The 19,761-nt window shown below is 37.6% G+C and overlaps 2 protein-coding genes and 1 long non-coding RNA gene across 5 annotated transcripts; 1 reads left to right on the forward strand and 2 right to left on the reverse strand.

Annotated features, from left to right (window-relative positions):
- Positions 1 to 367: 367 nt before the first annotated feature.
- LOC137252302 (uncharacterized) lies at positions 368 to 2,605 on the reverse strand. Its single transcript, XM_067787805.1, has 2 exons — positions 2,429 to 2,605; positions 368 to 675 (listed from the first exon to the last, which is right to left on the reverse strand). The coding sequence occupies exons 1-2, from the start codon at positions 2,520 to 2,522 to the stop codon at positions 455 to 457; spliced, it is 315 nt and encodes a 104-aa protein (XP_067643906.1). The 5' UTR covers positions 2,523 to 2,605; the 3' UTR covers positions 368 to 454.
- A 5,494-nt stretch (positions 2,606 to 8,099) lies between these two features.
- On the forward strand, positions 8,100 to 11,053 carry LOC137254538 (uncharacterized). Of its 3 annotated transcripts, none has more exons than XR_010954022.1 (3): positions 8,133 to 8,722; positions 9,289 to 10,335; positions 10,397 to 11,053. It is a non-coding gene; the product is annotated as an uncharacterized lncRNA (long non-coding RNA). The 3 variants fall into 3 exon arrangements; XR_010954021.1 differs by having other exon boundaries at positions 8,135 to 8,722; positions 9,300 to 10,335; XR_010954020.1 differs by having other exon boundaries at positions 8,100 to 10,335.
- Positions 10,754 to 17,095, reverse strand: Syx13 (syntaxin 13). Its single transcript, XM_067792275.1, has 3 exons — positions 16,933 to 17,095; positions 14,263 to 14,988; positions 10,754 to 11,382 (listed from the first exon to the last, which is right to left on the reverse strand). Exons 2-3 carry the CDS (start codon positions 14,918 to 14,920, stop codon positions 11,204 to 11,206), a joined length of 837 nt encoding a protein of 278 aa, XP_067648376.1. The 5' UTR covers positions 14,921 to 14,988; positions 16,933 to 17,095; the 3' UTR covers positions 10,754 to 11,203.
- Between the last annotated feature and the right edge of the window lie 2,666 nt (positions 17,096 to 19,761).

The raw sequence follows: 19,761 nt of genomic DNA on the forward strand, positions 1-19,761 counted from the left end.
ACACACACTCCCCAGGGAAACACGAGTCACTCTAGCTCAACTTCGATCTGGATACTGTAACAGGTTAAACTCTTACCTATCCAGAATCAACCCCGACATACAAAATGTATGCCCCGCTTGCAATGTGTCCCCACATGACACCAATAATCTCTTTAATTGTAATGTGGAACCAACGCCTCTAACACCCCTCTCATTATGGTCCACCCCTGTTGAAACAGCAAGTTTCCTTGGACACCCGTTAGAGGATATTGATGACAATTTGTGATCGGTCGCACCTATTGGATGGGGCGAAGCACTGCTACAAAAACAACAACAACATGACATATTGCACGGTCCGAAGTCCTGTTACAACAGCTGCATTTAGGAATATTGTTATTATAGTGTACATTTTTATTTAGAATATTTATTCTATTTCTTATAATACATTTTGCACCGTAAAACTAAACAAAGTGGTTCACTTTAATCCCGACGTGGATGGACCTGCCTCAGTAGCTGTTTGCGCTTTTGTCTTATGATGTTTTGCCACAGCTTCTTGTGCTCTACTCATTTTCAATTCACCCTGCATGGCACGCGAGCGCAGTTCACTTTCTACTGATTTGTTCACAGTCTTCGAGATTGCATGCTTAATTTTCTGTTGTTCGTTGAATTTGGTCTTCTTCGGTTGAATGGGAGCATCTAAAATGGGAAAATAGAAAATTATATAAGCAAAAATGAAGTTATTAAGCTTTGTTTTTGTTAATTTGGGTGAATGCGTAGAAAAACCCCTGAAAGGAAATCTAATTAAAGCTTTTTGAGTGTAGACCGATATCTTATTTTAGAAATACGTGTTTTGGAATTGCATGAAATCTAAAATATTCTTCAGAGGCAAAATATTCTCCTCGTTGAAAAAAACCTTTTCTAAGGATTTTGATGCTGCTTTTTCATTGCGTAAAACCCAGGACTTTCGGTGTGGTAGAGAGCACACCTCGGCGGTCGCGTAAGTACCTTTCATTGACATCTACTGTATCACTATAACACCCTTTTTAATTAGATAAGTCTACTAGTTTTCCCAATGCCACAGCGGTTAGCAAAAGGGTTTAAGAACTTAGCTAGCCCTTCTTCAAATGATTTCTGGTAATAGTTTACAACAGGGGCCGAATGCTAATACGCTTGCAAAAATATCGGGAGTGGTGTCAACCACGCGTTTTGACCTCACTACTAATATCCTTTATGGTGCTTGAGGTTCGCAGTCTGCGCTTCCCAATTTCTCCTACTGAAGGAATCTACTGGCAGATTATTCTTCTTAATCCTGAAGGATTTCTGAAACGATTTGGGTAATAGTGCAGTTTACGGTACCCACCGAAATTTGGGCCAAAATTTTCGAGTGAGGTATCAAAAGACGCGTATTCACGTCTAGATCAACAATCCGAAAGCGGAAGTTAACTTTTTTTACCCGTTCAAAAGATATTAGCGAAAAACCGAAAAGACCCACGGGTCCCTCCGAAACCGGGGGTGGGATCCATAGTATTTTTGCGCAGAACACCTTTCTGCGTTGGCGGCCCTGGGCCGCGCTTAAAAAAAAATAAGGTAATAGTCTAGTTGAGGGGTCGACTGCTAATACGCTACCAAAAATATCGAGAGAGGTGTCAAACGACGCGTATTAATCTCGAGAACAATAATCCGATGGCGGAAAAGAAACATTTTATCTCTGTCCGGAGATATTTGCATTTGAAGTTGGCGATTTCCATGTGGTTGTTGTTGTGTTTGTACCCCCAAAAAAAATTGTGCATCACCGTGGCGGTAGCCACGGTTATACCACACACCCGGACTTGGCATGGCGTAGCCCAGGGTTATTTTTTATAATCGCGGCCGAAGGCCGCCAACGCAGAAAGGTGTTCTGCGCAAAAATACTATGGATCCGACCCCCGGTTTCGGAGGTACCCGCGGGTCTTTTTTCGGTTTTTCGTTAATATCTTTTGAACGCGTTAAAATTTTTATTTTCCGCCTTCGGGTTATTAATACTGATGTCAAGACGCGTCGTTTGACACCTCTCTCGATATTTTTGGTAGCGTATTAGCAGTCGACCCCTCAACTAGACTATTACCAAAAATAACCCTGGGCTACGCCACGCCAAGTCCGGGTATGTGGTATACCATGCACAATTTTTTTTGTGGGTACACACAACAACAACCACATTAAAATCGCCAACTTCAACTGCAAATATCTCCGGACGGAGATAAAATTTTTCTTTTCCGCCTTCGGATTATTGTTCTCGAGATTAATACGCGTCTTTTGATACCTCACTCGAAAATCTTGGCCCAACTTTAGAGTGGGTACCGTAAACTGCACTACTACCAAAACACGCAGCTCTACCAAGTCCTTGACAGGACCGATGCTATCGATCACCTATATTTCGACTTCTATTTGCCCTTTCACCAAAAACACTCACTTGCTCTTCTTGTGAAAGCTTTCTTATTTTTCTGCTTTTGTTTTTGCTGGATGCCAACAGGTAATTTTGTCTTTTTAAATTTTCCCTGCACCATTTTTTATTGGAAAAAAATTATATTATTTGTTTATATTCTGTTTATTTAAATGACATGCCGGAGCACGTTGCAGCATGGATGTCCAAATCAGCTGTTTAGACAGCGCTGTGCAAAAACTCAAGTGCTGCTAAGCTGAGAAGACTAATTAGGCATAATTTTGGCTTAGCATACATTTAGGCGCATAATAAAAAGTTTAAAATCTTGACATTCATCGCTCATTTATGTTTAAGAATTAAAGTATGAAAGTAGTTTCACTTTAACTTTAGATATTTAACACAGAAAGAAAGTTTAGAAATCTGGCTTGGTTCAGGAAATATAGAGCAATTTAGACGCTGGGTCATCAGCGCACCGATAAATTCTCATTTTCGCCTTTCAAGGGTTAATGATGGAACTTTATACCTAATTGTGGATTAATCTACAAGTAGTATCTATATATTGCAGAAAAAAAACTGTGTAATTTGGCTTGGTTCAAGAGATATACACGAAAGGCACAGAAATAATCGAAAACCCGATTAGTCCACTTAACGCCATAACCGTTAGTGATAGAACCTTGAATCAAATCGAGACCAATCTACATTAGGTAGCTATATGAATGTAGAAAAAAAACTTTTGCATTTAGCTTTGTTCGAGAGTTATACACAAAAAGCAGTTAGTAGTCAGCACTGATCAATCAACCGATAAATCACACGTAGAAATTGAACCGTTAACGATAAAACAATTAGTCAAATTAGGGATTGATATACATGTAGGTGGCTATATAATGCAAGACAAGAATTTCGAAAATCTTGCCTGGTTCAAGAGATATAGGGCAATTTAGGTGCTGGATCATTTGTGTACCGATAAGTTCCAATTTTTGCTTTGAAGGGTAATGATGGAACTTTATACCTAATTGTGGATTAACCTACAGATAAGCACCTGTATATTGCAGAAAGAAACAATTTACCATTTGCTTTGGTTCAAGAGATATACACAATAATCGGTTTGTTGACAACTACTGCCGACTAAACCGAGTATTGTGTATATCTCTTGAACAATATCAATTTTTTTTGTTGCAGCATTCGGCTACTGACTTGTAGATTAAGCCACCATTTGATTCAAGGTTCTATCACTAACGGTTTATGCGCTAATTGCAATAATCGATTTTTCGATTAATACTGAACATCTCTTGAACCCTTTATGATAGAACCTTCAATCGAATTGATTTTTAATTTAAAAATAGGGAGATATATAACACAAAAAGAAAGTTTAGAAATCTGGCTTGGTTCAGGAGATATAGAGCAATTTAAAGCTGGGTCATTAGCGTACGGATAAATTCCAATTTTCGCCTTGAAGGGTTAATAATGGAACTCTATACCTAATTGTGGATTAATCTACAAGTAGTACCTATATATTACAAAAATAAAAACTGTGTCATTTGGCTTGGTTCAAGAGATATTCACGAAAGGCACAGAAATAATCGAAAAATCGATTAATCCACTTAGCGCCTTAACCTTTAGTGATAAAACCTTGAAACAAATTGTGGACCAATCTACATTAGACGGCCCATACATGACACAAAAGCCATGCGCAAATATAAAACGACGGAATTTGTGCAAATGAAAATTTTTACATAAACGGCTCAAAAACACTGCGCAATATTCATTTTTAATGTAGCGCAACAAATGAAACATGTGTTTTAATTGTATAAAAAAGGCACTAATTGTATAAAAAAACAATATTTATTTTCCACATTGCTGGTAATTCACAGTATAAGTCGAAAAACTCGCACCAGAAGCGTTTATTTTCCATTGTATTTATAATTTTTATATTTTAGTTGCAAGACCAGCTCAACTCATTGCAGCACTGCGCAATATTCATTTTTCAACTAGCGCAACAAATGAAACATGTGTTCTAATTGTATAAAAAATTATTATGTATTATTGAATTTGTGTGAATTCCTGTTACAAGCTAGAGATGGTCCTTACGCCTTCGATATTAACATTTTTAAGCAATAATTACTGATGTTATATTATCAGAAACCACAGGTAAACTGTGTAAGATTCACCATACACGAAGAAAAATGCATGTGCAATATTTGCAGACATACGTAAATATCAAAATCGTTTTGATTTTAGCGCAGTTCTCTGCGCAAATAGCGCAACCATTGCACACACCGGGCAAATCCTTGTGCAAATTGGTAATTGGCACAAGGATACTTGAGCCGTGTAATTGGCGTATTAGGTAGCTATATGAATGTAGAAAATAAACTTTTGAATTTAGCTTTTCTCGAAAGTTATACACAAAAAGCCGTTAGTAGTAAGCGCTGATCGATCAACCGATAAATCGCGCGTAGAAATTGAACAGTTGATGATAGGATCTTGAACCAAATTGTCAATTAATCTACCAGTAGGTGGATATATATTGCAAGACAAGAATTCAGAAAATCTTGCTTGGTTCAGTAGAGATAGGATAATTTAAGTGCTGGGTCATTTATGTACCGATAAATTCCCATTTTCGCTTTAAAGGTTTAATGATGGAACTTTATAGCTATCATCCGGTGGCAAAATCCTGAGCCAGATAAATAATTTTGCATGTAAATGCAACAACAAAGATTTGAGCCAGATAAATCCAGATAGAAGTCTGGTTCAATTTGTGAGCCAGATAATTTGTTAATTACTTCTCTTTAGGTTGCCAACGCGGCCTTTAATATACCTACTTTTTCAAAAATAAATATCGCTGCTTAGCCTTTCGCCGTATGAGTTAAATGAAAAACAGCGGCGACATCTGCCTATCACATTTCACGTGTGCGAAAATTTCACGACATCTGCTTCTCAAGTCTCTCAATGATCCAGAGCATTCCCATGAGAATTGAGCGACAGCCGGAGCTGTAAACCTCACTGAAAGATGGCATATGTCAGATTCTGGATTAATCTATAAGTGGATACATATGTATATAGTGCCAAAAAAAAATTTGTAATGTGGTTATGTTCAAGAAATATACACTCTCTTTTTGTGTCTAAAAATCTACTTGTGAAAGAAGTTAATGAGATTAAAAATATAGAAAATTTAGATGATTTAACAAATAAATTTGATAAGGCTAGAGAAAAGGCGTCTATTGATTTGGATCATTTTAAGCATATACCTAAAGTTTGGTGGGATAATGAATTGGAAAGGAAATATACGATTCTAAATGCAGCTAGGTGTAAGGCAAGAAGGGTATCAAGAAGGGAGGATCTTGATGAGGCTTGTCGATTACTTGAGGACTGGAAGCAATGTGTTAAAGAGGCAAAAAAGAAAAGTTTTTTGGAGGCTGTAGAGTCGTTGAATTCTGAACCAAATACAAAAAAGGCATGGTTTTTTATTAACAATGTTAAGAATGTTGGGGCTAGTTCAGTTTCGTTGTGGCTGTCTGAAAATAATGCTCCATATTTGGAATTTTTAGGTAATCAAGTAGTTAATAAAGAAAGTCCGTCTCTTCATGTTATGTTGGATAGATTACCATTGTTACCATGTACTATGAATGTGGATTTTGATGCTAGTTTCATGGGTTTGAGTGAGATAATTGCTAAAAAAAAGTCGACTGCTGGTGGTGAAGATAAGATAACATATAAGATGTTGAATGCACTTAATCCTGAGACATTTTCTAACATGGCAAAGCTTTTGCAAGGTCATTTTGATCTCTCATCATGGAGGAGAATTTCAGTCGTGCCCATTCCTAAAGCTGGGGCGAATTTAAATGAGATTGGTAACTTTAGACCAATTTCCCTAATTTCGGTTGTGATAAAGAGTATAAATTTGGTTATTAAGGAGTTGTTAACTGATTTTGTTGAGAAAAATGGCATTGTTCCTAATAGAAGTTTTGCCTATAGAAAGCATAAATCCACAACGGTATGTCTTAATGAATGCCTTCAGGTTATTGGTATTGAAAAAAATAACAAAAAAAAAAAGGTTTTTGTATGCAGCTTAGATTTATCGAATGCATATAACTGTGTAGATATAGTGAAGTTGATCGAAATACTTAATAACTGTGGTGTTGATCGTAAAGTTTTTAGCTGGATATATAATTTTCTTCACAGAAGAACATTAATATTAGGAAAAAATCAAATAGACATTGAAAATGGTTTGCCACAGGGTAGTATTTTATCGCCTATTCTTTTTAATTTATATACTGCAAAATTACATCTTCTAAGTGATGATAGTAGTCATATTTTTCAATTTGCAGACGATTTTCTTATTGTCTCGGTTGGTAGGTCTCAAGATAGGGCTTTTGAAAATTTACAGGCAAAGGTTTTAGATTTTCAACAATCTTGTTATCAGTCGTGTTTAGATATTAATGTTACTAAGACAAAGTTTATGTATATGGCTAAAGGTAACAGAAATTCCCTTGCATTAAGGGTTGGAGAGAGTCAAATTGAACAAGTAGGTCAAATTAAATTTCTTGGCAGAGTTTTAAATTCGAGTGGTTCTTTAAATGATCAAGTTATTAAGGTTAAGAGAGAGATAGTACAGGCAAATAATCTTGTTAAACGTTTAACTTCTATAAAAGCTGGTCTTTCTCCTAAAGTTGCTATAAATATTTATAGGGCCTTTCTTAGATCAAAACTAGAGTATGGATGTACTACATGGGCAAATGCTCCAAGTGGTTACAATCTAAGGTTGTCTAGGGTTGTTAGTGATACCTTGAGAAGGTGTATAGGTGTGCCACCAAGTGCGCTGGTTCATAGTAGATTTGTGATTGCAGGTGAGCTGCCACCCTTATTTAGATCTAAATGGTTAACTGGTAAAGAGTTGGTTCAGCAGTGGATGAAAAATTCTGATCTAAGGGAATTGGTTGCTAATGGACCACAAATTAATACCAGTTACAGCATAACTTATTATAAGTTCAAAAATATTTTTGATAGAATTATTACCACTGTAGGTTTCAATAAACATCCTAATCTTGTTTTTAAAAAGCATAGTCTTGTTGGGTCAAAAAAAAATTATTCGAATGTTCAGGTAAAGATGATGTATAATGAAATGAAAAATACGTTGATTGGAAATGGTTTTTATATCTTTTCTACGGATGCTTCTTGTTCTAGTGACTGTGTTGGGTGTGGTGTATATGATTTACAGAACAATGTGTATTTTTTGTATAAATTAAATGAAAAATTTTCATCTATTACTGGGGAGCTTATAGCGATTAAGCAGGCTATAAATTTGATTGCTAGGCAGAAGAGAGAAAAAGCTATTGTTTTTTCTGATAGCTTATCAGCGTTGGAGGTGTTAGATAAGGTGTGTACTGACAATTTTATTGCAGCTGAAATTCATAACCTACTGTATCAGTTGCGTGAAAATTTAGTTACAGTTCATTTTATTTGGGTACCAGGTCATATGGGCATTGAATTTAATGAGAAAGCTGATATTGCTGCTAAAACTGCTGTGTTAGCGGGTCAGAATTTGGTTATTGGGCTTACTCCATATGAAGCGCTTTTGAGGATTAATGATGAAATTTGGAATGATTGGAATAGTGATTTCAGAAATTTAAGTCTTTCTGTAGGTAATCGTTTTGCGGAGGTTTTTAATGATGTTATCAAAATTCCGTGGTATAGAGACAAAAATATTAATTTTAGTAGTATTGAGATTAAGCTTATTAATAGATTAATGATGGGTCATACTTATTGTAATTATTACCTTAGTAATTTCAACACCAGGGTCTCCAGTCACTGTCTTTCCTGCAATTTTCCAGAAACGGCAGATCATATAATTTTTGATTGTTGTTTGTTTCAATCAAATCGAATTAACTATAATATTTTTAATAAATTTAACAGTCTCACTGAGTTATTGAGATCAAGGAATATAGGTTATTATAAAGAGTTAATAGACTTTCTTAAAACTATTAACAAGTTTGAACATTTATGATAATAACTTTTGTATAAATGCATATACATCTTATTGTTGTTTAAAAAAAAAAAATGTTTGAAATCTTGATAGATTGTTAAACCTCATCTTGAGGAATGGCTAGGTGACAGTTGGATGCACTGTATACTTTGCCAGTATGGCATTTGCGGTGTTCAATGTCATGAAATGACATTAGCTTGCTGTCATTTGGCGGAATCGCAAACTGAGGGATGATCACACACACATATTTATCGATTGGAGATAAGAAACATCTAATTTTGATTACACGAAGTGAATTAATTGAAAGAAAACCTGGGAATTTTCAAATATATATTAATAATTTTGTGGGTAATAGTCTAGTTGAGGGGTCGACTGCTAATACGCTACCAAAAATATCGAGAGAGGTGTCAAACGACGCGTCTTGACATCAGTATTAATAATCCGAAGACGGAAAATAAAAATATTAACGCGTTCAAAAGATATTAACGAAAAACCGAAAAAAGACCCGCGGGTACCTCCGGAACCGGGGGTCGGATCCATAGTATTTTTGCGCAGAACACCTTTCGGCGTTGGCGGCCTTCGGCCGCGCTTATAAAAAATAACCCTGGGCTACGCCATGCCACGTCCGGGTGTGTGGTTTAACCGTGGCTACCGCCACGGTGATGCACAATTTTTTTTGGTGGGTACAACACAACAACAACCACATGGAAATCGCCAACTTCAACTGCAAATATCTCCGGATATAGATAAAATTTTTCTTTTCCGCCATCGGATTATTGTTCTCGAGATTAATACGCGTCTTTTGACACCTCTCTCGATATTTTTGGTAGCGTATTAGCAGTCGACCCCTCAACTAGACTATTACCATTTTGTGACTGGCGTGGTGCCAAAGTAATGGTATTAATCACAGTATAACTGCAGACCTCAAAAATGTTGCGAATAGCGTGATAGATTGCGACCAGGAAGAAATGGCATCACGATGATATTGTTATTGTTGTGGTTTTAACCGCAAAACCCTCAGCGATGAACCCGTTTCGCTCCGTATTAGCATCTTTTAGCACTAGTCCGACTACCGCGAAAATGATTTGTTCCATTTCGCGCGCCTTGGGTGTGTGGATTTTAGCCGGAAGATAATAGCCAGAGCAAATGCACTGTGTTAAAGATTGCAAGCATCCATTTCATATAGTTTAAGCGACAAGATTCAAAAACTAACTTAGGAGGTTGCTTGTGCTGGCGAGGATCAGTAGCCGACCAGAACTACTACTGCCCCAGCGGGTTAGGGGATCAGAATATACCCGCGGTAGGTATGCCTGTCGTAAGAGGCGACTAAAATACCAGATTCAAGGGGCTGTGTAGCGCAACCTTTCAGGTCGCCAGCGCAATATATAGCTTTTCCTAACCACCTCACCTATCCTCGGCGAATCCTGTTTCACTAACAGACGAGGCTCTGGCGACCCCAAGCTCCTCATGGAACTTGGGGGTAGGGAGGTAGGGAATGGCCAGAAGATTTAATGTGGCCACATAAATCGTTCCCGAGATGGTCGGGCTAGCACCTTAATGGTGCTACGGTACCGGAGCGTACCGGATTTGTATCCGGCAAAGGACATCACATCGATAACACTCCCCAAAGCCTTCGGGGAGCAACCTTATCGCTACAACAACAACAACAACCAGAACTACTACAGAGTATGGACCTGGTCTAGAGAAGTACCGCAGGCGCAATATGCACTGAATTAGCTAGCAGACAAAATTAGATCAGCCAATAACCAAGGTTCACATCACGGCAAGACACACCCTAAATCATCTTTGTCAGTACAACAAGACTATGACAAGTGCACCCCTGTAGTTCAAAACTGTTGTTTACCCACTGCCATGATTCTGACTTCCGGTAGGCATGGGTGACACCAGTTTAAATTACATAGAAGCCAGAATGTTGCACAGAAGCACAAACTCATCGGTTTGTATGAAAACCTCACTATTCGAGAGACTCTTATTTATAACCTTATAATTTGGTCTAGGTTCTACATTATATGGAAGTTTAAGGATACGGGCAAGCAAACAGATTTGCTAGAATGGCAAACATTCAAAAAACTCCATGGTAACTTGCCAATAGAGATCCGTTTAATAAGGCATTACAAAAACGTTTACACCAGTACAATCATCAACATTTCCACGATCTTTCTCCACAATATTTCCACCAAAGTGTTGAATTTTTCTAAAGCCATATGTACAAGCCGACCATCTAAACAGTTTTTCTGCTGCAATTGAAGAATGTGTGGCATATCTTGCGTAACTGTGGCTTTATTGCAATTAAAGGGATTTAGCAAATATCAACCAAAACGTGTACTTGGATAAGCCTCATGCAATAATGATAATTTGATTACATTTTTCAAGCAATATATTAATTTTATTTATTTACTGATTAAACATATATTCATTTATTTACTTTGTATTATTTGTATTATATCGTATGTTTTCTTTTCGTAATGTATATATAATATTAAAGTGGCTCCTCTTTCTTTCCTATCGATTAACTTCAATAAACATATATTCATTTTAATAAAAAAAAAACAGATAAGATTTAATGTTGATATTCTTCTTAAAGAAGTGTACAATACTCGTATTTGTGTGCGTGTTGATCCACTTTTGTTCGCTATTAACAAAACAAAACAATATGCCTTTAGCGTAACTACTACATTTTTGATAACATACTACAGGTTTTTTTTTTGTCTTTATTTTTTTTAAGTAATAAACTCATCATCATTATCATCAGCATAATGTTAGACACATACATAAATTATTTGTAATAAAACGAAAACAACAAATTAACTAGTTAGCTTTGCTACAATAATGCCCGTCACAACTAATCCTATTATCACAGCGATCACTAAAAGTAGTAGTATTTTGCGACGATGACTGCGACGATACGCTGCTGCTTTAGCCAATTCGGCACGTCCCAATTCCACATCGGTGGCAGCATTTTCAACACTATTTTCGAGATTATCTGTAGTAAAAAATAGATAAAATTATTGATTAAAAATAAAAATTAAAGTTTTAAAACCGCCTGATATTGAGACCGAAGCTTTGGCAGTCGGGCGATAAGAGTAGGGAGCAGGCTATGATCGATATGAGGATTTATAAATATTACAGATCAATTTAATGGCCATTATCATATCCCCAAATGAAGCTTATAAATAAATTGGATGAAAAAAATTACCGAGCTTGAAATTCATTTTTTTTATAAATTCAAAAACTATCCCCAGGTGAAAGCTTCCTATTGATGTTCTTGCCGTAACTGCAAAATGTCTGGAAAATTTGCGGTACACTGGCAAGATTTATTTATTATTACGGTCTTTAAGACCTAGTTTAGGTTAAAATAAGAGATTAAACATAAATACTCATGTCACATTTAGTGACGTACAATATAAAAACAATTTTTCTTTGAACTTACTAATATTTTCACAGTCTTTCAAATCAGAAGGTAACTCATTATAAATTTTATACCCTAAATATTCAAGAGACCTTTTGGCGAACTCAGTTCTTATTCTAGGCAGTCTTATATTATTGCAATTTCTTGTTCCATAATTGTGGATTTCATGATTATAATGTATTTTACTACTCAGGTAATTCGGTAAAATTCCTAACCTAAGTTGGTGTATAAATTTCAATGTGAAATAACTAACTGACTGTTTAATACTAAGCCAGTTTAATCTATTGAGCATTACAATTTTTGGCGTTCTTGGAGGACATTTTAAAATAAATCGCATTGCCTTGTTTTGCTGTATTTGAAGTTTCTTAATATATATATCATTACTTAATAGCAGAATAGTAGGACAATAAATAAAGTGTGGTTCAATAATTGAACGATATACCAATATTTTATGACTTTGACTGATATGTTTACATGTTCTATACATGAAGCCTATTTTCTGTGCAATTTTCCTTTCCAGATAAGTTACATGCTCTCCAAAATTTAGATTATCATCAATCAAAACTCCTAAATACTTAATTTTGTCTACTCTTTGGATTTCCATGTTTTTTACCTTCAGCGTAATATTATTTAAACTATAGTTACTTATGATATTAGTGTTTTTACAAAATATCATGAACTTAGTTTTTTCGACATTTAATTTCAGTTTTCTAAGGCATAACCATTTGTATAGCGAGTCCAGGTCTTCTTGTACTTTCAGTATGGCACATTCTGCATATTTTTCCCATTATGATAAGCAATGCATCATCCGCAAATAGACGTATTTTACAATATTTTAAGCATCTTTTGATATCATTGATATACAATGTAAACAATATTGGCGCCAAGACCGAGCCTTGTGGTAGACCATTGTTAACATCCACCACTGATGAAACCTCCTTTCCAATTATCGTTCTCTGTTTTCTGTCACCCAAATAACTCCGGAACCATTCCAAAGCCTTTCCTCTTATACCAATTTTAAACATAACGTCCAATAGCTCAGATCTATCGACAGTTTCAAAAGCCCGTTTTAAATCCAAGAAGACAGACACCGTAAATTTTTTGTCCGCCATGTCTTCTTTCCAATCTGCAATTACCATATTCAACGCTGTTTCACAAGAATGGCTCTTCCTGAATCCCGATTGTTCTGGGATAATCACATTGTGCTTCTCTAAGTATGCCACAAGTTGATCCTTCACCACTGTCTCCATAATTTTTTCATCTGTAGGTAACGTGTTAATTGGACGTAGTTCCTCGGGTTTCATTGTATTTTTTACTTTTTCAACAGGTATTATTGTTGAAATTTTCCAGTAACTAGGTACAATACCGCTGTTTAAGGATTCGTTAATTATGTCTTTATAGAAATTAGCAGTATATGCCATGGCATCTTTAACGACACCCTCCGATAAAAGCTTGTCGCCGCCATATTTGTTTTTAAGTGATTTTGTGATAATAATAATATCGTCCACTACAATGTCAGTAAATTTAAATGTTTCAAATGGATTACTATGATTTGCGCTTATTTCATCCCCATTTACAATTTCTTCGATGCTATCATTAATTTCAACAATACTTTGTATAAAAAAGTTATTTAGGGCATTAGCTATATCATATTCATTTTCCAGGCATACACCGTTAATTACAATTTTAGTGATATATTTTTTAACATCATTAAGCTTAAGCAAGAGGCAGGCAAATGAATAAGGTCCCTGCATAGACAAATCAAATTGACAGATTACATTCTGAGGTTGATTGCAAAACAAAACAGAAATGAAGCACTACACTACCTTGACCTGCGAAAGGTCCTGTGGTATTAAGTAGATGGGCTCTTTTGCGGAATATTTAGGGCTTAAAAAGCTGGTGGCTGGCTGTTTTTGAAGACAGAATAAAGAATGTCTTCTTATGATATCTTTTTGATATATGCATAATTGGACTATTTCTCTGACTCTACAACAATCGAATCGTTTGTCCGCCGTGGTACTCGAGCAAGCTTAAATGCTAAACTTGCTCGTGAACCATCGTAAGGCACCATTGCCTTCAAACTTAATAAGAAAGGTCCTGCGGTATTAAGTAGATGGGCTCTTTTGCGGAACATTTAGGGCTTAAAAAGAAGGTGGCTGTTTTTGAAGACAGAATAAAGAATGTCTTCTTATGATATCTTTTTGATATATGCATAATTGGACCATTTCTCTGACTAACAATCGAATCGTTTGTCCGCCGTGGTACTCGAGCAAGCTTAAATGCTAAACTTGCTCGTGAACCATCGTAAGGCACCATTGCCTTCAAACTTAATATTAACGGAGGGCGTATAGTATTTAATGTTACGATACTCCTTCCTTAGTTATTGGAAAGCATTTTAATATGTTTTTTTCTGTCTTTTTTTTACCAAATCATACCTTCAATTCACACACTTACCCACTGTTTCAGCCTGAGTTTGTACGATATCATACACTTTGCGCATTATCACATTCACGTCCACCACATCAGCTTCAATTTGACGCAATTGCCTTTCACGGTCCACTAACATGTCCTGTTCGAATTGCATGCCAGCCGTTATTTGTGCTTGTTCTTGCAAAAACTCAGTACGCTCTGCGCTGGCTTTTTCATCCTGTTCCTTTCCAAGTAGTTCAATACTCAATCTCATAGATGCAGTTATACGTTTCTGCACAGACGAATATTTTTCTACAACATTCCGAAAATCATTAGTCAATTTTTCCAGCTGTAACTTCTGTTGTTTATCGCCACGCCTCACAACAGCAGTCAACCGTTGTATATCACGACTAATCGTCTCGATGCGCATATTCGCCTCAGCATGTATGCTGTGCACCTTATCTGGTGTACCTTGTTGTTCACGTCGTGTACCAATTACTTTCAATATTTTTTCCAATTGCCTACAACTGGAGTTTACAGCACTGATATTCTGTCCAATATCTTCGCTTAGGGACATAAATTCTGTGGGACTGAAACCCGAAAAGCTAACATCGGGCATTATAGCATTTGTGCTACTCGCAGTAGCACCGTAATCACGATGACCTCCAGCGGGTGGATTGTTTATGGTGTTGCGTGACATCATCAATGCGTTTCAGAAGCGCTTTGCGCACAAAAGTTGTGTGGTTTTAACTCAAAGTGGTCTTTTGCGTGCTATGGAAAGCGAAACAATGAATCAATATAAAATTTTACAAACGCATATTTAAAAAACGGCATACACACAAAAATGCGAATAGGAAAGGAAACAGAATGTACATACATATGTGTGTATATTAGGAAATATCATAGCTGCATAGCTATGTAACGCAACAAGCGCTGCTACAGACGGTGGACACATATACTACATTCAAGTTAACGCCCGCCAAGCAGTTAAACAAATGAAATGATTCATTCAATAGCTAATGCTGCTGATATCAAATTCTATATAACGAGGTATTTTAAACAAACGCTGACAGTGAATACTGATGTAGGTGCCTGGGGTTCCACTTAATTGCAAAAGCGATTCTTATGACAAAAGGAGTGTGTGCAATGGCCTAGAAATTTTGACATGATCATATGAAATCATCAATAAACTCCCCAAAGCATGCGAACAGTGCTTATATCGCTACTACATAGGGACATTTCTTCGAAGATATTTCGGTTGATAGCTTACAATCTCTGATTTAATAGAATTGTTATTGAAGTAATATACTTTCACCTATTGTAGTTGTTGTAACGCTAAAAATGCTTCCCGGAGGTTTAAAAACCAGTACGATTTTTATACCAGAGCTCGATTTGTTTATACCTTTGAACCATTCCAATACGTTGCGGGCTAGGTCTGCCGTCCATGACACACGAGAGTAAGTGTAAGTTGAAAATCCCACAGCACTTGACCCTTTTTGTTTTTAAACCCAGTTTAAAGGATAAACTCACACGGGAATACATAGACTTCAGCATAGGAAAGACACAAGTTAAAGCAGATTTCACGATTGTTTTCTTCTTTAAAACAAAGACATTTCAGGTTCGTGATAAAACTGTCTGCACAATATGAGCCACGCCTCTTAGGTATGTGATACAACATTCTTTTAAGATACCCTACAAGAAGCGCACAGTATGTACGCACATCAATACATAGGTATGCAGCGCCAAACATTGTTTAAATAGATATCTGTGGTCATTGTACTTAATGTTTGTGATTTGTTCGAGTTCATTGTCAAGATAACTTGAAAGATTTCTAAGGCTTCTTGCATACTTTGCTTTGCAGAAAAAAAAATGACGAAGAACTACATGCGCATAGTAGCGACAGTGCCCCAGCCTACAGGAATTCAAATAAAATCAATGTGCACATATTTTTACGATAGTATGGTAATAGTCTAGTTGAGGGGTCGACTGCTAATACGCTACCAAAAATATCGAGAGAGGTGTCAAAAGACGCGTCTTGACATCAGTATTAATAATCCGAAGGCGGAAAATAAAAATATTAACGCGTTCAAAAGATATTAACGAAAAACCGAAAAAAGACCCGCGGGTACCTCCGAAACCGGGGGTCGGATCCATAGTATTTTTGCGCAGAACAACTTTCGGCGTTGGCGGCCTTCGGCCGCGCTTATAAAAAATAACCCTGGGCTACGCCATGCCACGTCCGGGTGTGTGGTTTAACCATGGCTACCGCCACGGTGATGCACAATTTTTTTGGTGGGTACAAACACAACAACAACCACATGGAAATCGCCAACTTCAACTGCAAATATCTCCGGACAGAGATAAAATTTTTCTTTTCCGCCTTCAGATTATTGTTCTCGAGGTTAATACGCGTCTTTTGACACCTCTCTCGATATTTTTGGTAGCGTATTAGCAGTCGACCCCTCAACTAGACTATTACCGATAGTATTGAGATGTGTAAATTGATTTCTGCTGTAATCAGACAATTTCATAACTTTTTAAATCCATAGTATGTGCCATCACTTTTACAGAGCATTCGTAAGATAGAGCCCGCACAACTCCCCCTAATCGACTTTCCAACAAATGCAAACAGCAACCACTTTCTCATGAGATGTATTCGTCATTGTGAATATGCCACAAAGTTCAATTTTTTACATTTTCTTACAACGCACTTACCACTAGCACATTGATTGATTGTAGCGCAATATTGCAGAATTTAAAGCACTAAATAAACTGTTATTTTTTTTAATATTCGTTGTGGTTCAGATGATTGTACGATGGCAAAGAAAAAAAATGCAATTCAACAAAATCCTACAAAAACAATTAAAAATGCCAAAAGGCGAAATTGACAAACGCACGAATGCCGTTGCCAGATGGCGAAGTTGGCGGTCTTATAACTTGGCAGCACTAGTACATTACCAATGAGAAAAACAGCAAACAATACAAATTCACGAGCGTTTAAGCATTGTGAATGATGACTAAGTGTGATATCTTCTGCATAAACGTCAAAATTCCAAAGTGATTGGATCACCTGATTTGTATTTGACTATCGCTATCTCATTATGTCTCTCTTTCTATCACCCGCTGCAGATAGGCGCCGCCATATTGAACAGCCTGTCAAAACGCTGAAAAGTAGCCATATGGAACAGCCTGTCAGGCAGTTGACAGATAAGATAACACACTTAGTCATCATTCACAATGCCTTTAAGGTGAATGGTGATATCCACAAACAGGCGCTAGGCCTCTATGTCAGGAATTGCCCGGCGAATCCAGTTCTTATGCACAGTTTTTCAGTGCAAGTTTCACCTACAGTTAAAGCTGACTAGAGTTTAACCCTGCGTCTTCGGCCGCTTAAGCTGAGATGCGCAACATAATTTTATGTTATCAAACAAACTGGCGAGGTTAAACTCTTAGTTAACTTCAACTGTAGTTTAAACTCGCACTGAAAAACCAGCCCTAAAGTGAAATAACCAGAACTCCCAGAAGAGCAACGCACTCTCCCTAGGTAAACGCCCAGCGGGTTAGGGGGTTAGAATATACCCGCGGTAGGTATGCCTGTCGTAAGAGGCGACTAAAATACCAAATTAAAGGGGCTGTGTAGCGCAACCCTTCAGGTTCCCAGCGCAATATATAGCTTCTCCAAACCCAATTGCCAACCTCACCTATCCGCGGCGAATCCTGTTTCACTAATAGACGGGGCTATTGCTCCTCATGGAACTTGGGGGTGGGGAGGGAGAGATGGATGGCCTGAAGGCTTAATGTGGCCATATAAATCGTTCCCGAAACGGCCGGGCTAGCACCTTAATGGTGCTGTGTTACCGGAGCGTACCGGATCTGTATCCGTCAAAGGACCATCACATCTATAACACTCCCCAAAGACTTCGGGGAGTAACCTTATCGCTACAACAACAACAACAGGGAAACGCCCGTCACTCTAGCTCAACTTCGATCTGGGTACGTGTAACAAGTTAAACTCTTATCTATCCATAATCAACCCCGAGATACAAAATGTATGTCCTGCTTGCAATATGTCCCCACATGACACCAACCACCTCTTCAATTGTAATGTGGAACCAACGCCTCGAACACCACTCTCACTATGGTCCACCCTGTTGAACTGCAAGTTTCCTTGGACTCCCGTTAGAGAATATTGATGACAATTTGTGATCGGTCGCGCCTATTGGATGGGGCAAAGCACTGCTACAACAACAATATAAATTGTTAATGAGAAATACATAAGCTGTGTTTATTAGTAAAGTTTACCGCAATTACCCAGAAAGAAAGGGTACGTTGTACTCATGTATAGCTATGCGTGGAGCGCATGTCCGCTTACCCGATGATGCAGAGTAAATATGCCATTCTATGAAGGCGGCCACCGTGGTGTGATGGTAGCGTGCTCCGCCTACCACACCGTATGCCCTGGGTTCGCACCCCGGGCAAAGCAACATCAAAATTTTAGAAATAAGGTTTTTAAATTAGAAGAAAATTTTTTTAAGCGGGGTGGCCCCTCGGCAGTGTTTGGCAAGCGCTCCGGGTGTATTTCTGCCATGAAAAGCTCTCAGTGAAAACTCATCTGCCTTGCAGATGCCGTTAGGAGTCGGCATAAAACATGTAGGTCCCGTCCGGCCAATTTGAAGGGAAAATCAAGAGGAGCACGGCGCAAATTGGAAGAGAAGCTCGGCCTTAGATCTCTTCGGAGGTTATCGCGCCTTACATTTATTTATTTTATGAAGTTTTTTCAACAAATAAAATAAATACCTGTGGAACGAAAGAAAATATTAAAAAGTTGACTAGTGTAGAACAACTAAAGACTTCTTCCATGAAAACTTAAAACATACGTACGAGCGCTGCTATATCAGCAGCTCAATCTGGGATGTAACTCGAAACAATTGTCATTACTCAATTGCCATTATGCACTTTCTCGTGACCCTATTACTATGCCCATTACCAAACCTCTTCGGTGAATATTTCGTAAGGCATTTAGTTAGGTATGTTAAGAAGCAGTACGCCTCAAAGTCTGCGGTGTTTGCCAAGTTGAGAAAAAGTGTACCCTAAAGTTTGTAGTGTGTGGCAGAATGCCTTGCTGTAAGGGCAAGGGTGTAATATTCCTCAAGGTTTTCAGTTTACTACGAGTGGCAGGACGCCACCTTCAATGAAATGCCAATGTTAAAAGGACATAGAATGTGTATAGGCGGGATTGCTCACACTACAACGGACATACGAATTCTCTTGCCTGAGGCTGACCTGCTGAACTACATGGAAGTGCTTGGCCATTTGCTTATCAGACTATACAGGTGGCCAACGGAACTCCAAATTCAATACAGCCTGTCGGACCCAGTTTCGTTGTATTCAATCGGCAGACGGTCTAATAATTAAATAATTCAGGGAAATCAAAAGCGAAGCCAACACACTCGATTACACCATAATCTAGCCTTAATTTCCGCTTGCCTGTACGAGTAGCTTTATCTTATCGTAGTACCCTCTATAGCATATCATCCACTGGAA

Source organism: Eurosta solidaginis, chromosome 5, assembly GCF_040869045.1.
Source record: "Eurosta solidaginis isolate ZX-2024a chromosome 5, ASM4086904v1, whole genome shotgun sequence".
NCBI lineage: Eukaryota > Metazoa > Arthropoda > Insecta > Diptera > Tephritidae > Eurosta > Eurosta solidaginis.

Excerpts from the sequence above, each read along its gene's own strand:
- LOC137252302 (XM_067787805.1), bottom strand. The coding sequence starts at position 2,522 with ATGGTGCAGGGAAAATTTAAAAAGACAAAATTACCTGTTGGCATCCAG. Across the intron at positions 676-2,428 it reads AGCTTTCACAAGAAGAGCAA|ATGCTCCCATTCAACCGAAG; the intron begins GTGAGTGTTTTT and ends TTCCCATTTTAG.
- Syx13 (XM_067792275.1), bottom strand. The coding sequence starts at position 14,920 with ATGATGTCACGCAACACCATAAACAATCCACCCGCTGGAGGTCATCGT. Across the intron at positions 11,383-14,262 it reads AACTCAGGCTGAAACAGTGG|ATAATCTCGAAAATAGTGTT; the intron begins GTAAGTGTGTGA and ends TTTTTACTACAG.